The sequence below is a fragment of the Cottoperca gobio genome, chromosome 7 (genome assembly GCF_900634415.1).
Source record: "Cottoperca gobio chromosome 7, fCotGob3.1, whole genome shotgun sequence".
Taxonomy (NCBI): domain Eukaryota; kingdom Metazoa; phylum Chordata; class Actinopteri; order Perciformes; family Bovichtidae; genus Cottoperca; species Cottoperca gobio.
In genome coordinates this window covers 20,564,374-20,583,757 of record NC_041361.1, presented here as the reverse complement: position 1 = coordinate 20,583,757, position 19,384 = coordinate 20,564,374, and the positions used below count along the sequence as shown (strand labels likewise).

Genomic DNA, 19,384 nt, shown 5'->3' with positions numbered 1-19,384 from the left:
GGTATAGCCTTGAGATATTCCTCCTCCCACTGGATGTTGTCTCAACATTGAATCGGCTCCTGATCAAGCAGTAACTGTCGAGTTGCGGGGGGCCAGCGTCCAGCTCAATAAGCCCTTTGCACCCCATGACCTTTGTGAGGCTTCTGCACAAGATGTTTTTGGAAAATGTTTTCCCCAAGAGCTTAAACTCTGACAAATGTGATAACTTATCACAGTTTGCATTGACAACAAATAAACATTTTTTATTAGTTTCTGGGCCTCGCATTGGTTTTTAATTTATTATTTTATATTAGTCAAACGTTTGACTGGTACTCTATATTAAATATAGTGAAATCATTTTTGACATTTCCAACAATTCTGCATTTTCTGAGTCTAAGCATTAAGCATGGGAATGAAAATGATTTCAGGATCCCAGTCTCCGTCTGCATTTGCCTCTTTATTCACTTCTTTATGCCCATGATATGTTTGTGGAACAAAGCACAATGAAGAACTGATCCAGGTTACTGTAACAGAATTAGGTTAGCTCCTGAGTTTCCTGCAGTTTCACTCCCCACCCTGGACTCTGTCTTCCTCAGGAAGCGATAAGAGCTTTTGATGTTTTCCATTTTTTTACGACAGAAAGACGGGTACTGATTTCAAGAACTTTATTTACTAACAAAGCTTGTGAATGGGTCCTCTATAAAGGGGACGATGCCACTCTGCACTGCTGTTTCCTGTTGATTGTAATCCATTTCCTGTTCCCCTCCCTCCAGTCCTGGCTGCTGCCGTTGGCCAGGAGCCCGATTACAGCCACGGCTGTGCCCATGGCAGCTGTTACCCAGCAACGGGGGACTTGCTGGTTGGACGAGAGAAGAGCCTGAAGGCCTCGTCCACATGCGGGATGAGGAGAAAAGACCCCTACTGCATTGTCAGTCATCTGCAGGTCAGTGTGTGTCTGTTTGAACACATCTGTGATATTAAGTCAAATAAAAACCATTGATCTGCACGTCTCATAAGATGGAGCGAGACACGTCTGTTCTGGGTTTCTCATTGATCCCTGAAGTCCTTCACGTTTGACCCTGTAACCCTGATCTTCTCTTGTGCCCTGCCACAGGATGAGAAGAAGTGTTTTGACTGTGACTCCAGACGACCATATGACCCAGTGTACAACACCATCAACCACCGGATAGAGAACGTTATCACCACCTTCAAACCTCACCGCAAGAAGTCCTGGTGGCAGTCCGAGAACGGTGAGAAGGCTTTGTGCTCACTTCTGTCCTGCATTGACATGCATCTCAGGAAAACATTTATAAAGTGAGCTTTTCTTATCATACTATATTTAGTCTTAGTATCTAGTCTTGAGTTTACTATATTCAGTCATATTTTACAAAAAGACAGCAGTCCCATGTGACCAAAGACTAAAATATAGTATGCAAAAATAGCTGTATCTCATAACAAGATGAAAATCAAAGATATGCACATATGCAGTGTAAAAAAATATTTTAAGTGGAAGATATTTAATAAACACAATAATTAGTGTTAAAAAAGATCCTGACTGAATATTGATAAAAGTTTGAGCTTATAAACTGTAAATAAAAGATTTATTAGTGTTTAATAAGCCATTTACTCGTACTTTATAGATGAGTGATAGGCACAAATTAAAAGTGCAATTGTATAAGTAAAATAACAAGCAGAAAAGCCAAATAATGTTTCACAACCTCCCATGTCAGAATTTATAATTAAAGACTGATCTGTAAAGCATTACTCATATTCTGTTGACATTAATAAAGACATTAGTTACAAGTTTTAAACTCTTTATAAAGGGTGCCGTATTAGTAAATGTTACCTTGCAATTCTCAGCAACCTAAATGTGTTAGTAACCGTGTGATGTGACTTTTACTTTTATGGCTGCTCATTTGCACCAAACCTTTAAACCATTCATTCTGTTTGCATTAAATCGGTCCTGTACCCTGTCAAAGGCAAGGCAAGATAGAAGGGAAAAAATGAAGGAATATAAAAAGATGAAGTAGTGGATGTTGAAGCGGAAATAATTCAATTGGAAACAGGGAAATAATTGGAAAAGGAACAAGATCCTTAAAGTTTATTGAAACCACACAAGCAGTAAGAAACTGGTAGAAATAGAGAATTTTAAAAGCCGTATTACGTTTGCACACAAACACTTACACACTCTGACCAGCTACAGATGGGCTTAATAACAGAGTAGGCCCTGCTCTGGCTTCTCAACAGAGAGAAAGACGGGGAAAGAGAAACGTTTAAGCTCTGATGGCAAGATACAAGTGAGAGTTGGAGGAGTACTGAAGACTGAGAGAGAGACAGTAAGCACAGGGAGGGGAACTGATGTATTTCCACTCACAATGACAAAGCTCTGTGCAGAGAGTTGGACATAAGGCTCATTTCAGATGTCTGTGAGCCATGTTGCTGTGATGGAGAGCTGCTGATGACAGTACTGTGCAGCAGCAGAGCTAGACCCAGAATAGAACAGAGAGAAACAGAAGAAGAAGAAGAAGAAGAAGAAGAAGAAGAAGAAGAAGAAGAAGAAGAAGAAGAAGAAGAAGGGGCACAGGAAGTATCCTGGCTATTTTTACTCCTGGTTGCTGCTGCTTTTCCATGGCATCTTTCTGGTATGTCCATGGTGGCACAGTGCGCCTGTTTGATATGATTACAGAGGGACGATTGTGTGCACTTATTAATTGGAATTTCATAGGATTACATGCACGAACACAGGCATTCACTGTAAGTGAGTCTTTTCCATTACAGTTTAGGATGTAAAAAGTACAAGAACTTTAGGCCCAACAAACCTCTCTATCAGCAAGGCTCAAGATTTATTCTCTCTCTCTCCCTCTCTGTCTTTCCTTCTCCATCTCCCCCTCTCTCTCCCGCTTTCTCTCTCCCCTCCCTCTTCCTCTCTCTCGCTCTTTCTCGCTCTCTCTCTCTCTCTCTCTCTCTCTCGCTCCCTCTCTGTCTCTGCCCCTCTCTCTCTCTCTCTCTCGCTCCTCTCTCTCTCTCTCTCTCTCTCTCTCTCTCTCTCTCTCTCGCCTTCTCTCCCTCTCCCTCTCTATCTCTCTCTCTCCCCCTCTTTCTCCCTCTCTATCTCTCTCTTCCTCTTTATCTCTCTGTGTGTCTCTCTCCCTATCTCCCTCTTTCTCTCCCCCTCTTTCTCTCTCCCTATTTATCTTCCCCTCTCTCTCTATCTCTCTCCCTCGCTCTCCATCTCCCTCTTTTCTAGTTGTCACACCCTTCCTACTATTTATTTTCCATCTTTTTCCTTCCTGTACTGTTGATTTGTGGTTGATTGTGAAGGTGTTTGTGTCGATGTGTGCATGTACTTGTTGTGGGCTAACTTAACCATGTGTCACACTTGCCTGTATGAGTTGCGTTAAGATTCACCGTTTCCTCCCGTATCTACTCAGAAATCTAAAAATACTCCATGACAAGTCAAAGTCTTGGATTCAAAAGGTTACTTAGGTAAAACTAAATAACTTTTATCAGCAAAATGTTTGTCAACGTGGAGCCAATTTGAGATACTTTGTTTGCTACTCGGTAGATTAGTAGTATAGTACTGCATCACATTATATAAACAGAACATGTGTTTTTCACATTAAAAGTAACTTAATAAATCATTGAGCCTAATCCTGGCTTTTCATTAACTCAACGCGTATAGGGTAACATACATAGCAGCTATAGTTTGGGAACTATTTCATATCAGCATTTCTTTATTCACCACATGCCAAGTTTACTCCCTTTATTGTAGAAAGTCTTTACATCTTTATTCACCTACTCAAATTAGCCACACATGTTTGACGTATTGTTTATACAGAAACATTGATGGGTGCAGCTTTGATATGTAGGTTCACCATAATATATAACACAGGATACCATTTGCATTTCTCGTTTGCTTCCCGAATGCTCCCCAACTCACTAACATGCCTCAGGGTGTGTGCCACATGCATTCACACTGTCATTACCTGCAAGTTATAGATGTTAAAAAGGGAATATCCCCAGGATACATGGATGTGTGTAGGCACATGCGTTGTTGCAAAACATGTAACTATGTTGGCATCAAAACAAATTCTGAATTTGATGTTTTGCATGTGTGCATGACAGACCTGTGTTGTGGTCGGTCTTCAAATCACCAGTTTAAAAGTTAAAATACAAAATTCACGTGGTGCCACGTTTGCACGTATGCAGGAACAGGAAAGTGCTCTTGGCTTTCTTCTGTACATGTAATACACAACACAGAGAAGAAGAGTGAAAGTCGTCCTTCAGAATATTTGGTGCTGTACAACTCAGGAAGTGTGTGGGCTTTGACATGCTCTCTGCATTTCTCCTGCCAAGACTGATTTTTCCTGTCAACATGCCATTCCTCAAGCCAAACGCACAGTTGCTACTTCACTTACCGTGGGTAGCCATTATTCTCTGTCCTCCATCCGTCAGAAAGTGATGATATTGATGGAAAACACGGTTTATAAATTATTCATACAATATAGGTGACAGTCATTAGCTCTAAAGGGAACTGGCTTTAAGTAAATGTAATATTTCTCTGTCACTTTCTCTCCCAGGAAGGTCGGATGTCTGTATCCAGCTGGATCTGGAAGCAGAGTTTCATTTCACTCATCTGATTATGACCTTCAAGGTAGGATAAAAGCTTCGGTCGTCATTATGTTGACCTGTAACGCCAAGTAGCTGAAACTTGACTTGCAGCTCCATTTGTTTTCGTTCTGCTTAACAAAATCAACTTTTCTAAAACATTCTTCTCTTACAGACCTTCCGTCCGGCGGCCATGCTGATCGAACGCTCGTCTGATTTTGGTCGCACCTGGCAGGTGTACCGCTACTTTTCCCACGACTGCGCCACTACCTTTCCAAGAATCACCCAGGGTCCTTTGCTTAATATTAACGATGTCATCTGCGAGTCACGCTACTCTGACATTGAGCCGTCAACGGAGGGAGAGGTGAGCGATTGATTAAATTAATAGGACAGGTCAAGTTTAAGATAAACACAAACTTATTTCATTTTAGTGACTAAAAATACAAATTTAGGGCGTCCCGGTAGCTCAACCGGTAGCTCAGGTGTCCCATATACAAAGGCTTAGTCCTTGCCCACAGCGGCCACTGGTTCGAGTCTGACCTGTGGCCTTTGCTGTATGTCGTTCCCTCTCTCTCCTCCTTTCACAATCTGCACTTCTCTATCATAAAGGCATGAAAAGCCCAAAAATATAACTTTAAAAAAGAATATATATATATATATATATATATATATATATATATATATATATGCAAATTTGACGCAATTTCAGAATGCATAGTTTTCAATATGAAGGTTACGTGTTTTTATTCTTTGTTCCTACTTTTTGGAATCTAAAGTTTCTAATGGCTGTGGCCGCGCAAACAACCTAAACCTTTTGAGAAATGGCAGGAAAACACAAGAGAATCTGGCAGAGAACAAGTGGGAGTGAACTGGTATATATCCTCTGAGAGACTAGTGAGGGAATGAGAAGCAGGAGAGGAGATGGGCTGTGGAAACCAGGTGAGAGGAATGAGTTGATTGCAGGCAGTGAGGAGGAGACAGGATCTGAAATGATAAGAGAATTAATGACAAGTTAAACAAAATGAAAACAAACTAATAGTGAGTGGAACGCGTGACACTTACCACTCACAGTAGATTATTTTAACAGCCTAACATAAAGGCTGGAAGCAGAGGAAACAGCCAGCCTGGCTCGGTCTACCGTTTTTCTTACCGTTAACTTTAAATTAAACGCCTATTTCCGTTTGACGAAAGCCTAGATAGATGCAGCGTCTACGGCATTGCAACAGCGCTCTGATATATGACATTATCTAGCCAGCTGCTGAATAAGTACAATTTAACAACTTAATGCCTCTTCCAGACACTCTTGTCACAGTGTATCAAAGCACATCACAAGGATTCGTCAAGGCAAAGAGTAGTAGCCAATCCCAGCACAGTCATCCAACCATGCAGACTGGCTCTGTCCAAAGTTTACCAATTTAATTGACAGAATTTAAAAGACAACATGCCAAACAGAGAGGATAAATAACCCTAACCCAAATCTATAGAGCACATTGGATACTGCTCAGGAACACTGACCACACAGATTCAGACTCATGCTACATATGTCCCTGCTTATTCTATTAGTATTTCAAGTCTCAGATAGTTTGAATACAGTATCTGATGTGTGTATAATATGTATGTCCTGCCCTAGGTCATCTACAGAGTGTTGGAACCCGCCATCAGGATTGAGGATCCATACAGCCCAAACATCCAGAGTAGGTCACGCTCATACTTTCAACAGCAGATTAATGGTGTATAACATTACGGGGTGGAGAAAAAGAAAAAGGATATCCAGAAAAGAGAAAGTAAATATCCCCCACAGGCAGAAGGCTCTTTGATGTAAAAGCTCTACAGCGCATGTTGTAAAAATAAGCTCTTATGACAAACATATCATAAAATACATCATACTAATAATGACAGAAAGTTAAAGTCGAAATGAAATAAAATAGTTTTTCATTAAGTTAATCGGTATATAAATCCTTGGTGTTTGTTTTGAGCTGTGTGCTTATTTGGTCAAAATTGTAATTACCAAAAAAAAGTACCAGGTGTCCATGCAGTGAGAATCTTTGGTTCTGACGGACACTGACAGCACTTTCATTTGATTGGTATTCAAAACCATGGAGTGACATGGTGCTGAGGTTACAGGGCTTCCTGCTCCTGTGCGTTTTAACAGTCTGATCATTTGCTGTCGCCACATCAGGACCAGAGGGTGACAGCGTGTCTCCCAGTCACACCGGCCCTCAGGTGCCAGTCGAGGTTCCAAGCGAGCTAAGCCGATACTAGAAGGTGGAGTTAAAACACCTCAGTGATTGGCCAGAGAGAATTGTCCGCCGAACCAACGTGATTCACAATTCACAATTATTCTCTTCAGAAACACAACAAAAAAAACCCATTATACTTTATGTACAAAAACAATGTGCAGAATTCAAATTTCAGTTTGACTTTAAACGTAATAAATGATAAGGGGCTTTTTCTCTCCCTGCGAGCTATCGTCAGATTTGTCCCCATAAATCAACCTCCAGCCGACACACTTAGCTCTTGTTATCCAGCTGTGACACTTTACAGACTGTAACAGCCCCTCTCCTCTCCGGGATGTGAGACATGACCCTGCTGTGTGGAAGACATGGAGCGATGTGAAAGGCAGCTGTTTCTCTCCCACACAGCCTCACTGTCCTAGCCCTCAAGTTTGGACTGGCAGGACATGAGAGCTTTTCCCAGAAACCCGAGCTTCGTTGCCAATGCAGCAGCAGAGGTTGTCTTGTTCGGTTGTTAAATATCTCACTGCAACCGGCCCACACGACGAGCCCTGACCCCCTCACAGCTGAGCAATCAATATTCACTGTCTGCTGTTGTCAAGACAATGAATCAACATCCAAAGTCATTCCTGTTGGCTAAAATAGTTTCTGCATCACTTGAGTGACAAGTGGGAACTTTGGCTCTGAGTTTCAGGCTAACCTTTGTCTCTGTGGACCCTGTCTCCGAATAAATTACGTTCCCATACAACTAAACTGCACTCAATTAAGTGAATCATATTTCCCCCCAGATTACGGTCGCAGTTTTAAACACGTGGTTAACATTGTGAATTGAAACAAAACAAAACAAAACCTCAACAAAACCACTTGGTTGTGTTTAGTAAATTAACAGCTTGGCTTAAAATAAGTACGTTTTCTGATGTAACTCAATTTACATACATAAATAAAAATGAGTCAACGTTGACTTTTGGTGTCACACGGGGCACAGGCAGAAGTCTACATCCTCCCTATGCAGACTTCCACGGACTTTGATTTGAAATGTATTTGTGATACGTCAAAAAACAAATGAAAATACGTTGCCATCTAAACACAATTGCCAATGCAGTTTTGTAGCCCAGCATGTGTTTGTACATATTGTGCCTCATTGATTGGCAGACCTTAACGCATAGCCAGCAATATATCAGCGTTCCTAAACTTGGTATTTTAGGTCTTTACATCTTAGTGCTGTGGAGCTGCAGGGATCAACTCTGTCGGTGAGGGATTGTATAACTGCAGATAAAGTCAGTGGTGCGGGGTCACAGTATGGACCAAAATAAAGCCTCCCATGAAACATTTCAGCCAATTTATTGTAACGCAAAAGAAAATGCAAAGAAATGCTGGTCATGACCGAGGTATTTCTTTTTGTAGAGAGGACTCTAAGCTGGCTGCTCTGACAAATGCTCTTAATCCTTAAAATAATCCTTAAAATTATATTCATCATGTTGATAATGATGGTGATACAAATGTATTCTAAAATGACCACATTATTTTGTGCCTCATTTACTTATTTAAAGTGTTATTTGTAATTCTACGACATGTGAAGCAGTAACCATAACAAGTAATCATTTGTAACTGTTGCTGTTGGCATGGGAAAGGGCCCTAGGGAAGCACAGCAGTGCTAGTAATTGTGTTTGACAAATAAGGGAGAAGCGTGTGCACCCTTGTGAACCTGTGTGTAAAGTATTATGGTATGTTGAGGTACTTCTGCATTAGTGTGTGTGGGTGTGCCAATGACTACAGGCTAACAACCGGACTGCAGCAGCGGAAGATGTTCCGGCAGATTGACAGGGTGAAAAGACAGACACATTTCTCTGGAAAGGAGTTATCCTTCTCCCGAATAGGAACCGTCTCCAAATAGTTTGAGAGGGCAAAGAGGCAGGATGTGGTTAGAATCAATTCAACACCACAGTCCACTATTGTCCGTCATTTTTGGATATTCCCCTTCCCGGAAATGTACTTGAAAGTCACAAATGACATTTGGATATTGTCCTTTGAAGCGGGGGAATTGGACTAGGAGTAGGACTAGGAGACCCTGTTCAGTTCAGTCAGAGACACATACGTCAAGGAATTAACTATTTATAGCAAATTGTTATATCTTATACTGTAAAATACGGCAGATACGGTTTTCCTTTTTGACGGAGCTCTGAAAGAATTCGAGCAGCAACAACACTCTGAGAGCTAATCCTCCTTAAACACAATATCAAAACAATTAGCACATAAGGAACAGGTCCATGCTGCTCTCATACACTGTGCGTAGCTATACCTACGTAAAGTAATGCACTGTAATTTGTGTTCATTCTACATAATTAGTTTGTATGTAATCCACGTAATCTTGAACCAGGGAGTATAAAGACGGACAAAGTCTGAATAGGAAGGAGGTTGGGGCGGACGTGTGGCTCAAAAACACCAGACTTTCAACCAGGAGACTGCTGTTCATGTCCCGTATGAAACCAGAAGTCATGGTTGAGTTATTTGTAACGGAATGTTCCGTACAATTCCTTTCTAGCATAAATGCAAAGGAGACAAAAGACGCCTCCATACTCCGTCCTGCTGCACTGCTTAGTGAGTCCTCAACACGCCGTTCATACAGAAGCAGCAAAGGTCACAGTTCTTTGCCATCGTCACATAAAAAATGGCCGCCGCTCTGACCATCCTGCTAAATTTATTTAAAAGGGTCCATTCTAGTCTCATTCTATTTTGGTCTGAACTATTTCTATGCTGCCTTTGTGAGTGTGTTAACACTTTCCAAATGATTCTCACATTTAGATAAAGACACAGCTAGAAAAATCAAATGTTTTATATAATAATACATTTAATTATCTGGTTTCAGTCATGTCACATTATGGTGATGTTGCAGGTTTTGGTTTGCAATATGCACTAGCAATGCTACCTAATGGAAATGATTTTACATGTCATCTGGATTTAAACTACTCTTGTTCTTCCTCCGTTCAATGTAACCTCAACATGCCTCGACATTCAGAGGACTAACTAATCCTCAGACCATCCCAGATCATTAACTGTTGTTCACCCATAATGCTTTGCCACACACTCAGTTCTGTCATGCTCCGCCTGACTTCCTCTTGCTGGTGCAAAAGGGCTTTTGTGTAGCGCGGGTGTGTGTGTGTGTGTGTATTTGTATTCTTAATTAATTATTTTTAGTTGCTGTTCTTCATCCTTTACCTCAACGACTTGTGTCACACCATCCACCATAAGACTACCAGCCCTCATGTAGCACAAAACTGAACTAAACTCCGGTGTCCATGTGAATGAAATGCACCTGCATTCTGCTCCTCTCCCTTTCTTACTCTCTTCTCTTCATGTCCTCTTCCCAACAGACCAGCTAAAGATCACTAACTTGAGAGTGAACTTCACCAAGCTTCACACACTGGGAGACAACTTGCTGGACCCCAGAGCTGAAATCAAAGAAAAGTATTATTACGCTATCTACGAGCTTGTCGTACGCGGAAACTGCTTCTGCTATGGCCACGCCTCTGAGTGCGCCCCCATCGATGGCAGCAGTGATGATATAGAAGGAATGGTGAGTGACGAGGCTTCACTTACAGTACAGACTTTTAATTAGCAGTTTTTCTCCTGTAATTTACTCTCATCATTTCAAAGTGTTTGATTCTTCATTCCAAATAGATTACTTTACCTCCCACTCATATTTCTTTTAAGGTTCACGGCAGGTGTGTGTGTAAGCATAATAGCAAGGGTTTGAACTGTGAGGAATGTGATGACTTCTACAACGACCTGCCCTGGAAACCAGCTGAGGGACGCAACACCAACGCCTGCAAGAGTGAGCACAGAGGAGGAGGCGAAGGGAACAATCAGTGAAGTGCAAACACGTCACTGATTTATTAGCCAATAACCATTAATGACAAAAGAGATCACATGTACTGCTACTTTTTAATCTGTCATAAGGCTGATAAAAACTGAAAAATAATTGCCAATGAATTTGATAATCCGTTTATCGCTGAAGTAATTTTTCATGGAAAAATGTCAGAAAATGCTGTTTTTAGCCTCAAATATGGAAATGTCTTGCTTTTCCCTGTTTTTATATTTTATTAAACTGAATGTCTTCTGGTTTTGGACTGACAAAACAAGACATTTAAAGACATCACTTTGGACTTTTAGTAACTGGTATTTAATTTTATAGACCACAGGAATAATCTAGAAAAGAATCTGCAGATTAATCAATAATGAAAATAATCTTTAGACGCAGCCCTAAATGTAACTATAAAAGCGCAGTAACTACCATTTGAGGTATTTACAACTCAACTAAATGTCTAACCTGCGCTGCATGTGCCTGTGATCGTAACAAACAGCAGATAGACAATACGTCGGCAATGACTAATGAGTTGAAAATGGATTTCCTTTTTTCTAGAGTGTAACTGTAACGGCCACTCGACCCTGTGCCACTTTGATATGGCGGTGTATTTGGCGATGGGAAACGTCAGCGGAGGAGTGTGTGACAACTGTCAGCACAACACCATGGGACGCAACTGTGAGATGTGCAAACCCTTCTACTATCAAGACCCTATCAGGGATATCAGGGACCCACGAGTCTGTGTCGGTGAGTGTGTGTGTGTGCACTTTGTTTTTTTATACAGATAAAACAAATAACTTGTGTGTGTGTGTGTGTGTGTGTGTGTGTGTGTGTGTGTGTGTGTGTGTGTGTGTGTGTGTGATATGAGGATGAGTTCAATCTACTCATCATCCTAAAATGTCCAACTACTCTAATAAAATAACTAAAGTTATATTTGTACTGTAGTTTTTAGGTGACTTGCCATTAAATTGTTAAGAATTGCTTTGAGTTCATATGTGCACCAGGTTTCGTTTTAAGAGTCACGAGATGTTGGAAACTAATAATGGAAAATATATTATAGCATATTTTCAAGTCAACTGATTGGTTCCATGTTTTCTTCCTGTCAGCTGCTGTCATTCACGTATGATGCGTCCGAAATTCCATAGTAACATGCCATTTAGTACACTAAAGAAAGTATGTCAGATTCTTTAGCATGTCTGAAACCTTAGTATGAGTTGTGTGCTATTTCCTGTTAAATATTACAGGCATCTCAGTATGTGGTAATTACAGCTCGAAAAGATAAATACTACTGTTTATTCACACTAAAGTATGTTGAACAATAGTACACATATTGTATTAGCAGCGCATAGTATGAGATTTCATACGCAGCAATACACTGCTATACTGATGGATGCCTGCTGACCCTTTCAGGGGCTATTCTTCCCGGGGTCCATTAACACCTCATTAAAATCACATAGCAGCCCACCTTAACACCACAACATACACACTCACCTGGCACCTGTCTGTCACACAGCTTGTGACTGCGACCCAGATGGTTCTCAGAATGGAGGGATGTGCGACAGCCACACAGACCCCTCCCTCGGCATGGTGGGAGGTCAGTGCCGTTGCAAGGCCAATGTGGAGGGGCCACGCTGCGACAAGTGTAAGACTGGCTTCTTCGGCCTGAGCACTGACAACCCTCAGGGCTGCCAACGTGAGTACAGCCTCTGGTATAATTCACACAAACCGAGGTTCTCCAAACAACAAAAGCAATATATACAGTGTATATGCTATGTTCTGCATGTATATACATCAAATAAAACATGTATGACTAAATTGGGTATCATGCTCTTCACAATATTGGTAAACCCTGCTGCACTAACTAATGATCTATCTGTGAGAAACCTCCTCAATGTTGCCCTCTACCCTGTGCCACCAGCTTGCCGGTGTGACCACAGGGGAACAGTGTCTGGTCGCTCCCAGTGTGACCCAGTCAGTGGAGACTGCTTCTGCAAGCGGCTTGTCACTGGACGCAGCTGTGACCAGTGTTTGGTAAGTCAGTATTATGGGCCTGACTTTTGTTTTCTGGCTTAAAAGAAATTCTCAAATATCTACTGTATGTCATTTTCTTTTTCTCTGTCTTTCTCTCCTCTACGGAAGCCCAAAACAGCCATGGTTCATACTTTCTTTCACTCTGTTATCCTGTGACAAGTTAAGTTTATTTGTTTTCTCGAGATCACAAGCTATTTATGTCATTATCTCAAAATACTTTTTTTTAATTAATGTTCCTGAGATCTCAAGATAAAGAAACTTACTCTAGATAATGACAATTCATTTGGGGAAAAAGGAGGTAATAAAAAGATTTGAACCATGTTCTTTTGGGCTTCCATACCTTACCACTCACTCTGTGCTCCTGTCAATAAGCCCTGTTGGGGGTAATAAGACAGATATGAGATATATATTTGTTGTTGTTTTCATCTTTTTGTCTATATTCTCTTTCTTTTTGATCACTTTTTTCGTCCTACGTTTAACACATAACATGATGTAACCAAATTTCCATGTAATCTCATTCCCTTACATACCACTCCGTAGCCCATATTACCTTTTCACCTTTTCACTTCTAAATTAGGGCTTCTGATCTTCATCACTCTTTCTTTCTCATATTTTCCTCCTACTCTCTGCCAAGAAGCAATGTAAGGTGGTGATCAGCTTCCTGTTATAATTCAACCTCTTGTCCCAAACCTACTCAGCCAGGAATAGTGTATGCAGGAATGTGAGCTCCTGCGTGGGTCCTGTGTCTAAATTTAGCCCAGGGATTTGAGGCTTGTCCGGTTGGTGTGGGTTACAACAGGCCTAAAATGGTCAGGGCCTGGACCTGCTCCGAAAGTTGATCCTGTTTTCTGATGAGCCCTGTGAAGAAGCCTCATTTTAGTAGCAATAGTGTAATGTCAACATTGGACAGGATCTTACTGTCACTGTGGTGAAAGTGCAACAGAAATTGAGGCAAACACTAAAAGTGACCAGATTGTTATATAACACCAAATGAGAAACCACAAAAGTACAAATCCATCAGCCAAAACATAAACAAAGATAATAAGTGGAAATGCTGACTGCAAAACATCCAGTATTCACATTGTCAAGTCAGCTCTTTTTGAAAGAGAAGAGAATCTCAGAATGTCAATTGAAAGGAATGGAGCAGTAATAGTATGCCCCAAAGCTATGAATGTTGTTGTATTGGATTAGAGAGCTAGATACAGTCAAACTGCAGAGGAAGTTCCCCTCTCACTCTGTAATAGCATGGAGAGTGATGAATCATGTCTGCCTGGAGCCAACTGTCTCTGTCCTCCTCTGTTTCTGTCTGTCAAATACTCTGCCCTCTGTCTGTCTTCCTGTGCTTCTAGCCAGAACACTGGGCTCTGAGCCACGACCTGAACGGATGCAGAGGCTGCGAGTGTGATATCGGAGGAGCCCTGGACAATCAGTGAGTGACGCTGTTGCTTTAATCCTGAGTCACAGGTCACACATCAACTATGAGGCTGTTACAAATGAGATAACAAAGCATGGAGGCCCCTTTCATAGGTTTTTGTCTTCATAGAGGCAAAATGACAAACATACACAACAATCATGACAATATGATGACATGACAAAAAGTCTCACAAAAAGAGAAAAAAAAAATAATTGGACAAAAACTAAAGTTTACAGGATCTCTTTAGTAATTCAAATAATTAGGTTCACAGTTTCAATACATTTAGAAATATAAAGTATAACTCTTCACATTTCCCATTTTTTAATGTTGTATTGACTTTGTGATGTTTGTAGTGATAATCTTTTCAAAAAATAAATTGGCTTCACAATGTTTTTCTTAGCAGCTACAGCTTTGGGAACTGTGATTTAATGACCTCCACCTAAACCCTAGTGATGCACTTCAGTCTCTTGTGGCCCAAATGGGTATTACAACAACAAACACTTGAAAAAAATATTTTTACTAAAAAAGATTATCCTTTCAGCTTTTCTAAAATAAAAAACACAGGAGAGAAAAAACTGCTTAGATCATATTTAGAAAATGACCAGAAAAAGCTGAAGAAAATAAATTCACATTTGTCGCTCAGGGCTTCCGTAGTTTTATGTTTGAACGCCAACAAAACTAATGGCATTCCCATCAGCCTCAGCCGTACTTTGTGTTAAGTGCTTATTATATATTGTTAGTTATGCTAACATTCTGACCTAAGATGGTGAACGTGGTAAACATTAAACCTGCTTAACATCAGCATGTGAGCACTGCTGTACCCAGGTCTGGCCTCACAGAGCACCTAGCATGATTGCAGACCCTTGTTGTTAGCTTGTCGTGTTATATGACAGTCAGTAATGATTTTCGTAAGGATTTTTCCAATGTCAGATTTAGAAGGAGCTTAACTATAAAAGTTGAAATCGTGCTTGTGTATATTACTGATTTAAAGGTTAAGCACCCAACAAATAAGAACACTTATTTATTTCCTCTCTGCAGCTGCTCCATGGAGAGCGGTCAATGTCGCTGCCGCAGTCACATGACAGGACGCCAGTGTACGCAGGTGGAGTCGAGATATTTCTTCATGGCTCTGGATCACTTCCTGTACGAGGCTGAGTTGGCCAAAATGGGGCAGGTGAGCCCACCTGTAATCTTCATCAGCACGCATTTGTATTGGAGTGATTCTGTGTCTTAAGTATGGAAATATATTTTGAAATGTATCTGAATACATCTGTGTATTGTCAGGGCTGTACATTGGAGACCAGGGAGCACCAGCCGGGTCGGCCCGCCACATGGACTGGCTTTGGGTTTGCTCGGGTACCTGAGGGTGGCACCCTGGAGTTCCTCATCACTGACATCCCCTACTCCATGGAATATGACCTGCTGATCCGCTATGAGTCACAGGTCTGTGTGTTTGTACATTTATCAGCTCTGATCAAAATGAAGTGCTTGAAGAAATAAAATAAAAGTTTTATGAGATTCACTCATTCTCTCTCCCTCTGAGAGTTAGATAAGAAGATGGATACCACTCTTTTAACATTTATTTATTTCTAAATACTTGTATTATTTTATTTTAATGTAATCTTATTAAATACTTATGTTTGTTTGTCTTTGGTATGTTTGTATGTTGATATATTTATGTATAATTTATGCTTGTTGAAAATCTAATCAGGAAAGTGTAGAAAGAGATTTGTGATTGATTTCCTATCATCCAGGCAGCCATTACTGTGCAACTGTTCTCCTCCCCTTCTCATATTTCATGTTGAGTATTCTTCTGACTGCATATTAACCATATAACACTGATTCCACGCAGATGCCCCGAGACTGGGAGGAGGTGCGGATAACGGTGATCCGTCCTGGGCCGATTCCTACCAGCAGCCCCTGTGGAAACACCATCCCAGATGATGACAGACTCTCCGTCTCTCTGCCGGCCGGAGCCAGGTCTGTGGCTCAAACACACACACACACACACACACACACACACACACACACACACACACACACACACACACACACACTTACTCAAACTCACACGATGGCTGAATATCAACTGTGTGCTGCCTGTGTTTGCTGCAGGTTTATGGTCCCTCCTCAGGCTGTGTGTCTGGAGCGAGGTGTGACTTACTCCCTCCGCTTTGAGTTCAGACGTTATCATGACGCCAACAGTATCCTCAACGGAGCGGCCAACGCTCTCCTCCTTGTGGATTCTGTGAGTTTTATTTTATTTTCCAGTCTACCCTAAAATAAGCATCTAACTCATGAAGAAACTATTGTTTTCATTCCTTACACAAACCCTCTCTCTCCTTCTTCATGAATCTCTGTTCTTTGCATCAGATTGCCTTGATGCCACGCCACTCCTCCTTGGAGATGTTCAGTGCAGGGGATCCAGCTTCCAACAACAGGAAGCAGACCTTTGAGCGCTACCGCTGCCACGAGGGGGCGAAGAGTGTGACCCGCCCTTTGATGAGTGACACCTGTGCTAAGCTAATCACCAGCATGTCTGCCATCATAAATGACGGGGCTCTGCGTGAGTGAGAGAAAGCCTTATTGTGCCTTGTTTGTTCACGATGTTTACAGTGCAGTAGGCTGTTCGGTTACATGACCTTTACCCTGACCTCTGACCTCCCTGTGGAGGAAACCAAAACATAGCCTCATTATTGGGATAAGTGAAGTTAACATTATTAATTACATTTTTGACGTGTGGAATTAATTTATTGGTAAATTGGTTTATTGGATTTATTGAGATTTCAACTTATTATTTACTTAACCATTTCCTTACACTCACCGTGAGGAAAATGTCAGTGACAGTCAGTCAGTTATTTTCAGTCATTTGTTTGTACAGTTTGTTCCCAGATGTAAGTGTGCAGGATGTCTCCATATGTTTTTAATACCTTCATGCCTGTCCTTCTCTGTCCTCCTCCAGCTTGTAATTGTGATCCTCAGGGGTCCATCAGCTCCATGTGTGATGTCCGCGGGGGTCAATGTCCCTGCAGGCCCAATGTGATTGGTCGACGCTGCGACCAGTGTGCTCCGGGAACTTACGGCTTTGGACCCTCAGGCTGCATAGGTGGGCCTTTCAAAACATTTCAGACCATTATTATTATTTTTTCTGTTGGTAAGAAAATATACTCTTCTGTGTAGTGTACATTTTTATTATTTGAGATTGTTTATTACAAATGTATAATTATAATTCTTAATTATTATTATTATAATACTTTGTATGGCCTGTCATGTGGAGAGTTGTGAGTTGGATATGATATAACATAACAACATTTTCAATATTTTACAATGTGGTCGGCTTTTTCCCGACTAAAAGACACTGCGACAGCTTCACTGGAAAACTTCAGCTCTTAGATCAAATCAAATATCACAAATGATACATTTACAGGTTACGACACCCTCTGTCCTTAGACCCTCGCATCGCACAAGGAAAAACTTCCTAAAAGAAACCCCATAATTAAAGGGGGAAAATGGAAGAAACCTCAGCGAGAGCAAGCTGAGGAGGGATCCCTCTCCCAGGACGGACAGACATGCAATAGATGTCGTGTGTACAGGATAAACAACATAGAACAAATACAACATGGTGTAATCAAATATGAAAACGATGGGTCCAGGAGGATGTCAAAAAAGCTTTCCAGTGCGTCCAAAACAAATAGATCTCACACCCTACTGACAATATTGGTACTCAATTTTATTGTTTGCATTTTGTTGTTTTATTCTATTTGAGTTATAGTTACAAAGCTCTACAGAGTAAACTGAGTTGAGACACTTCAGTGCCTTTTATTAGTTATATGCTATTCTGCTAGCGCCCTCTAATGTCTCAGCACAGAATTGCAAATCCAAAGCCTGTTTACTTAAATCATTTATTCCACTTGTTCTTTTCACTTACTATCTGTAATTCCTTCTCCTCTCCACTTCACTTCCTTCGATCATCCTCCTTCTCCTTTTTCTCCCTTGGTCCAGCCTGCGGGTGCAGCTTGGAAGGCGCTGTGACTCGACTTTGTGACAAGTTCACCGGTCAGTGCCAGTGCCGGCCCGGAGCGTTCGGTCAGCGCTGCGACGGTTGCCAGGCGGGTCACTGGGGCTTCCCCAGCTGCCGACCCTGCCAGTGTAACGGACACGCAGACAAGTGCGACCAGAGCACCGGAACCTGCATCAGCTGCAGGGACAACACCGGAGGAGACAAGTGTGACAGGTTAGGGTTCAGTGTGAAGGTGACCAAGCTGCAAGACATCCGGTTCAGTTCTGTATAAAATAAATCATTGGGAGAAAGAAAGACATTAGAGAATCCAGTTGTGTTCGTCCTGATGATATAATTACAGAACAATGATGACTTGATACTTTTACTTTGTTGTTGTAAAGTTGTAAGTTTGCAGGATTTTAGATTGTTTCTACTTTTTTACGACTACTTTGTCATTTCTGTAGGTGTGGCAATGGTTACTATGGTAACCCAGTTTTGGGAAAAGCATCCAGTGTTCAGTGTCGCCCGTGTCCCTGTCCTGACGGCCCCAACAGTGGACGCAATTTTGCTGCATCTTGTTACCAGGACGACCGTAACAGACAAATTATCTGCAACTGTAACCAGGGTTACACAGGTAAACTAAAAAGATGCTTTTACCCTTTTTGTGCTTTTTACATTTCTTCTTCTGTCCCTCCTCTTCCATCCGCCAGTTTCTCCTCCTCATCCTCAGCATGTGATGCATCATCCAGACGTGTGTGTGGCTGGTTCATCTTCTATAGAAATACATTTTGAGTTTTAAAACATTTCTGCAAAACCTCATCATAAGCCGTATTCGCACGGGACTAGTATTACCTGGGGACCTGTAATAATTAGGGAGGCCATCTGTGATCTTAAATAGGTCTATATAGAATATTATCTATAATGTTAGATATAAATATTATATAGATATTTGTAATATAAGCAGATGTTACCTTGACATCAAAGAGTGATGTTTCTCAGTGGGGTTATTATGGCGAATGGTAACCTGTGTCATTTCCTCCCTCCCCTGTATTACTGGCACAGGGATTGTTAAACGCTCCGGGGCGACCATTTTTAAGCGTGAGTAATGATGGTTGACCCTCGTCCCTCCTCTTCCATTTTCCACCAACCGTCCACTTTACCAGTCCTACCCATGCATGGCTTCAGCACCCCTCCCATCAAAGGTGCTGTGTCACAGTGCACTCCTGCACATGTGTGAGACCTGGTTCAAAGAATAA

At 41.4% G+C, this 19,384-nt stretch overlaps 1 protein-coding gene across 3 annotated transcripts in view; it reads left to right on the top strand.

The window, feature by feature from the left end:
• The window catches only part of lamb2 (laminin, beta 2 (laminin S)), a 44,122-nt gene that overhangs the window by 14,886 nt on the left and 9,852 nt on the right, over nucleotides 1–19,384 (top strand). The window contains exons 3-22 of one of the 3 annotated variants that reach the window (XM_029435981.1): nucleotides 753–922; nucleotides 1,094–1,229; nucleotides 4,560–4,633; nucleotides 4,763–4,951; nucleotides 6,218–6,281; nucleotides 10,193–10,395; nucleotides 10,533–10,653; nucleotides 11,242–11,430; nucleotides 12,197–12,376; nucleotides 12,602–12,714; nucleotides 14,064–14,143; nucleotides 15,167–15,302; nucleotides 15,413–15,571; nucleotides 15,981–16,108; nucleotides 16,244–16,376; nucleotides 16,502–16,694; nucleotides 17,091–17,234; nucleotides 18,131–18,362; nucleotides 18,593–18,762; nucleotides 19,191–19,226. In XM_029435981.1, coding sequence (XP_029291841.1) covers nucleotides 753–922; nucleotides 1,094–1,229; nucleotides 4,560–4,633; nucleotides 4,763–4,951; nucleotides 6,218–6,281; nucleotides 10,193–10,395; nucleotides 10,533–10,653; nucleotides 11,242–11,430; nucleotides 12,197–12,376; nucleotides 12,602–12,714; nucleotides 14,064–14,143; nucleotides 15,167–15,302; nucleotides 15,413–15,571; nucleotides 15,981–16,108; nucleotides 16,244–16,376; nucleotides 16,502–16,694; nucleotides 17,091–17,234; nucleotides 18,131–18,362; nucleotides 18,593–18,762; nucleotides 19,191–19,226 — 2,850 coding nt within the window. Of the gene's footprint in view, nucleotides 1–752; nucleotides 923–1,093; nucleotides 1,230–1,788; nucleotides 2,622–4,559; nucleotides 4,634–4,762; nucleotides 4,952–6,217; nucleotides 6,282–10,192; nucleotides 10,396–10,532; nucleotides 10,654–11,241; nucleotides 11,431–12,196; nucleotides 12,377–12,601; nucleotides 12,715–14,063; nucleotides 14,144–15,166; nucleotides 15,303–15,412; nucleotides 15,572–15,980; nucleotides 16,109–16,243; nucleotides 16,377–16,501; nucleotides 16,695–17,090; nucleotides 17,235–18,130; nucleotides 18,363–18,592; nucleotides 18,763–19,190; nucleotides 19,227–19,384 lie in introns of those variants that run through there. The other 2 variants (XM_029435982.1, XM_029435983.1) reach the window with 2 other exon arrangements.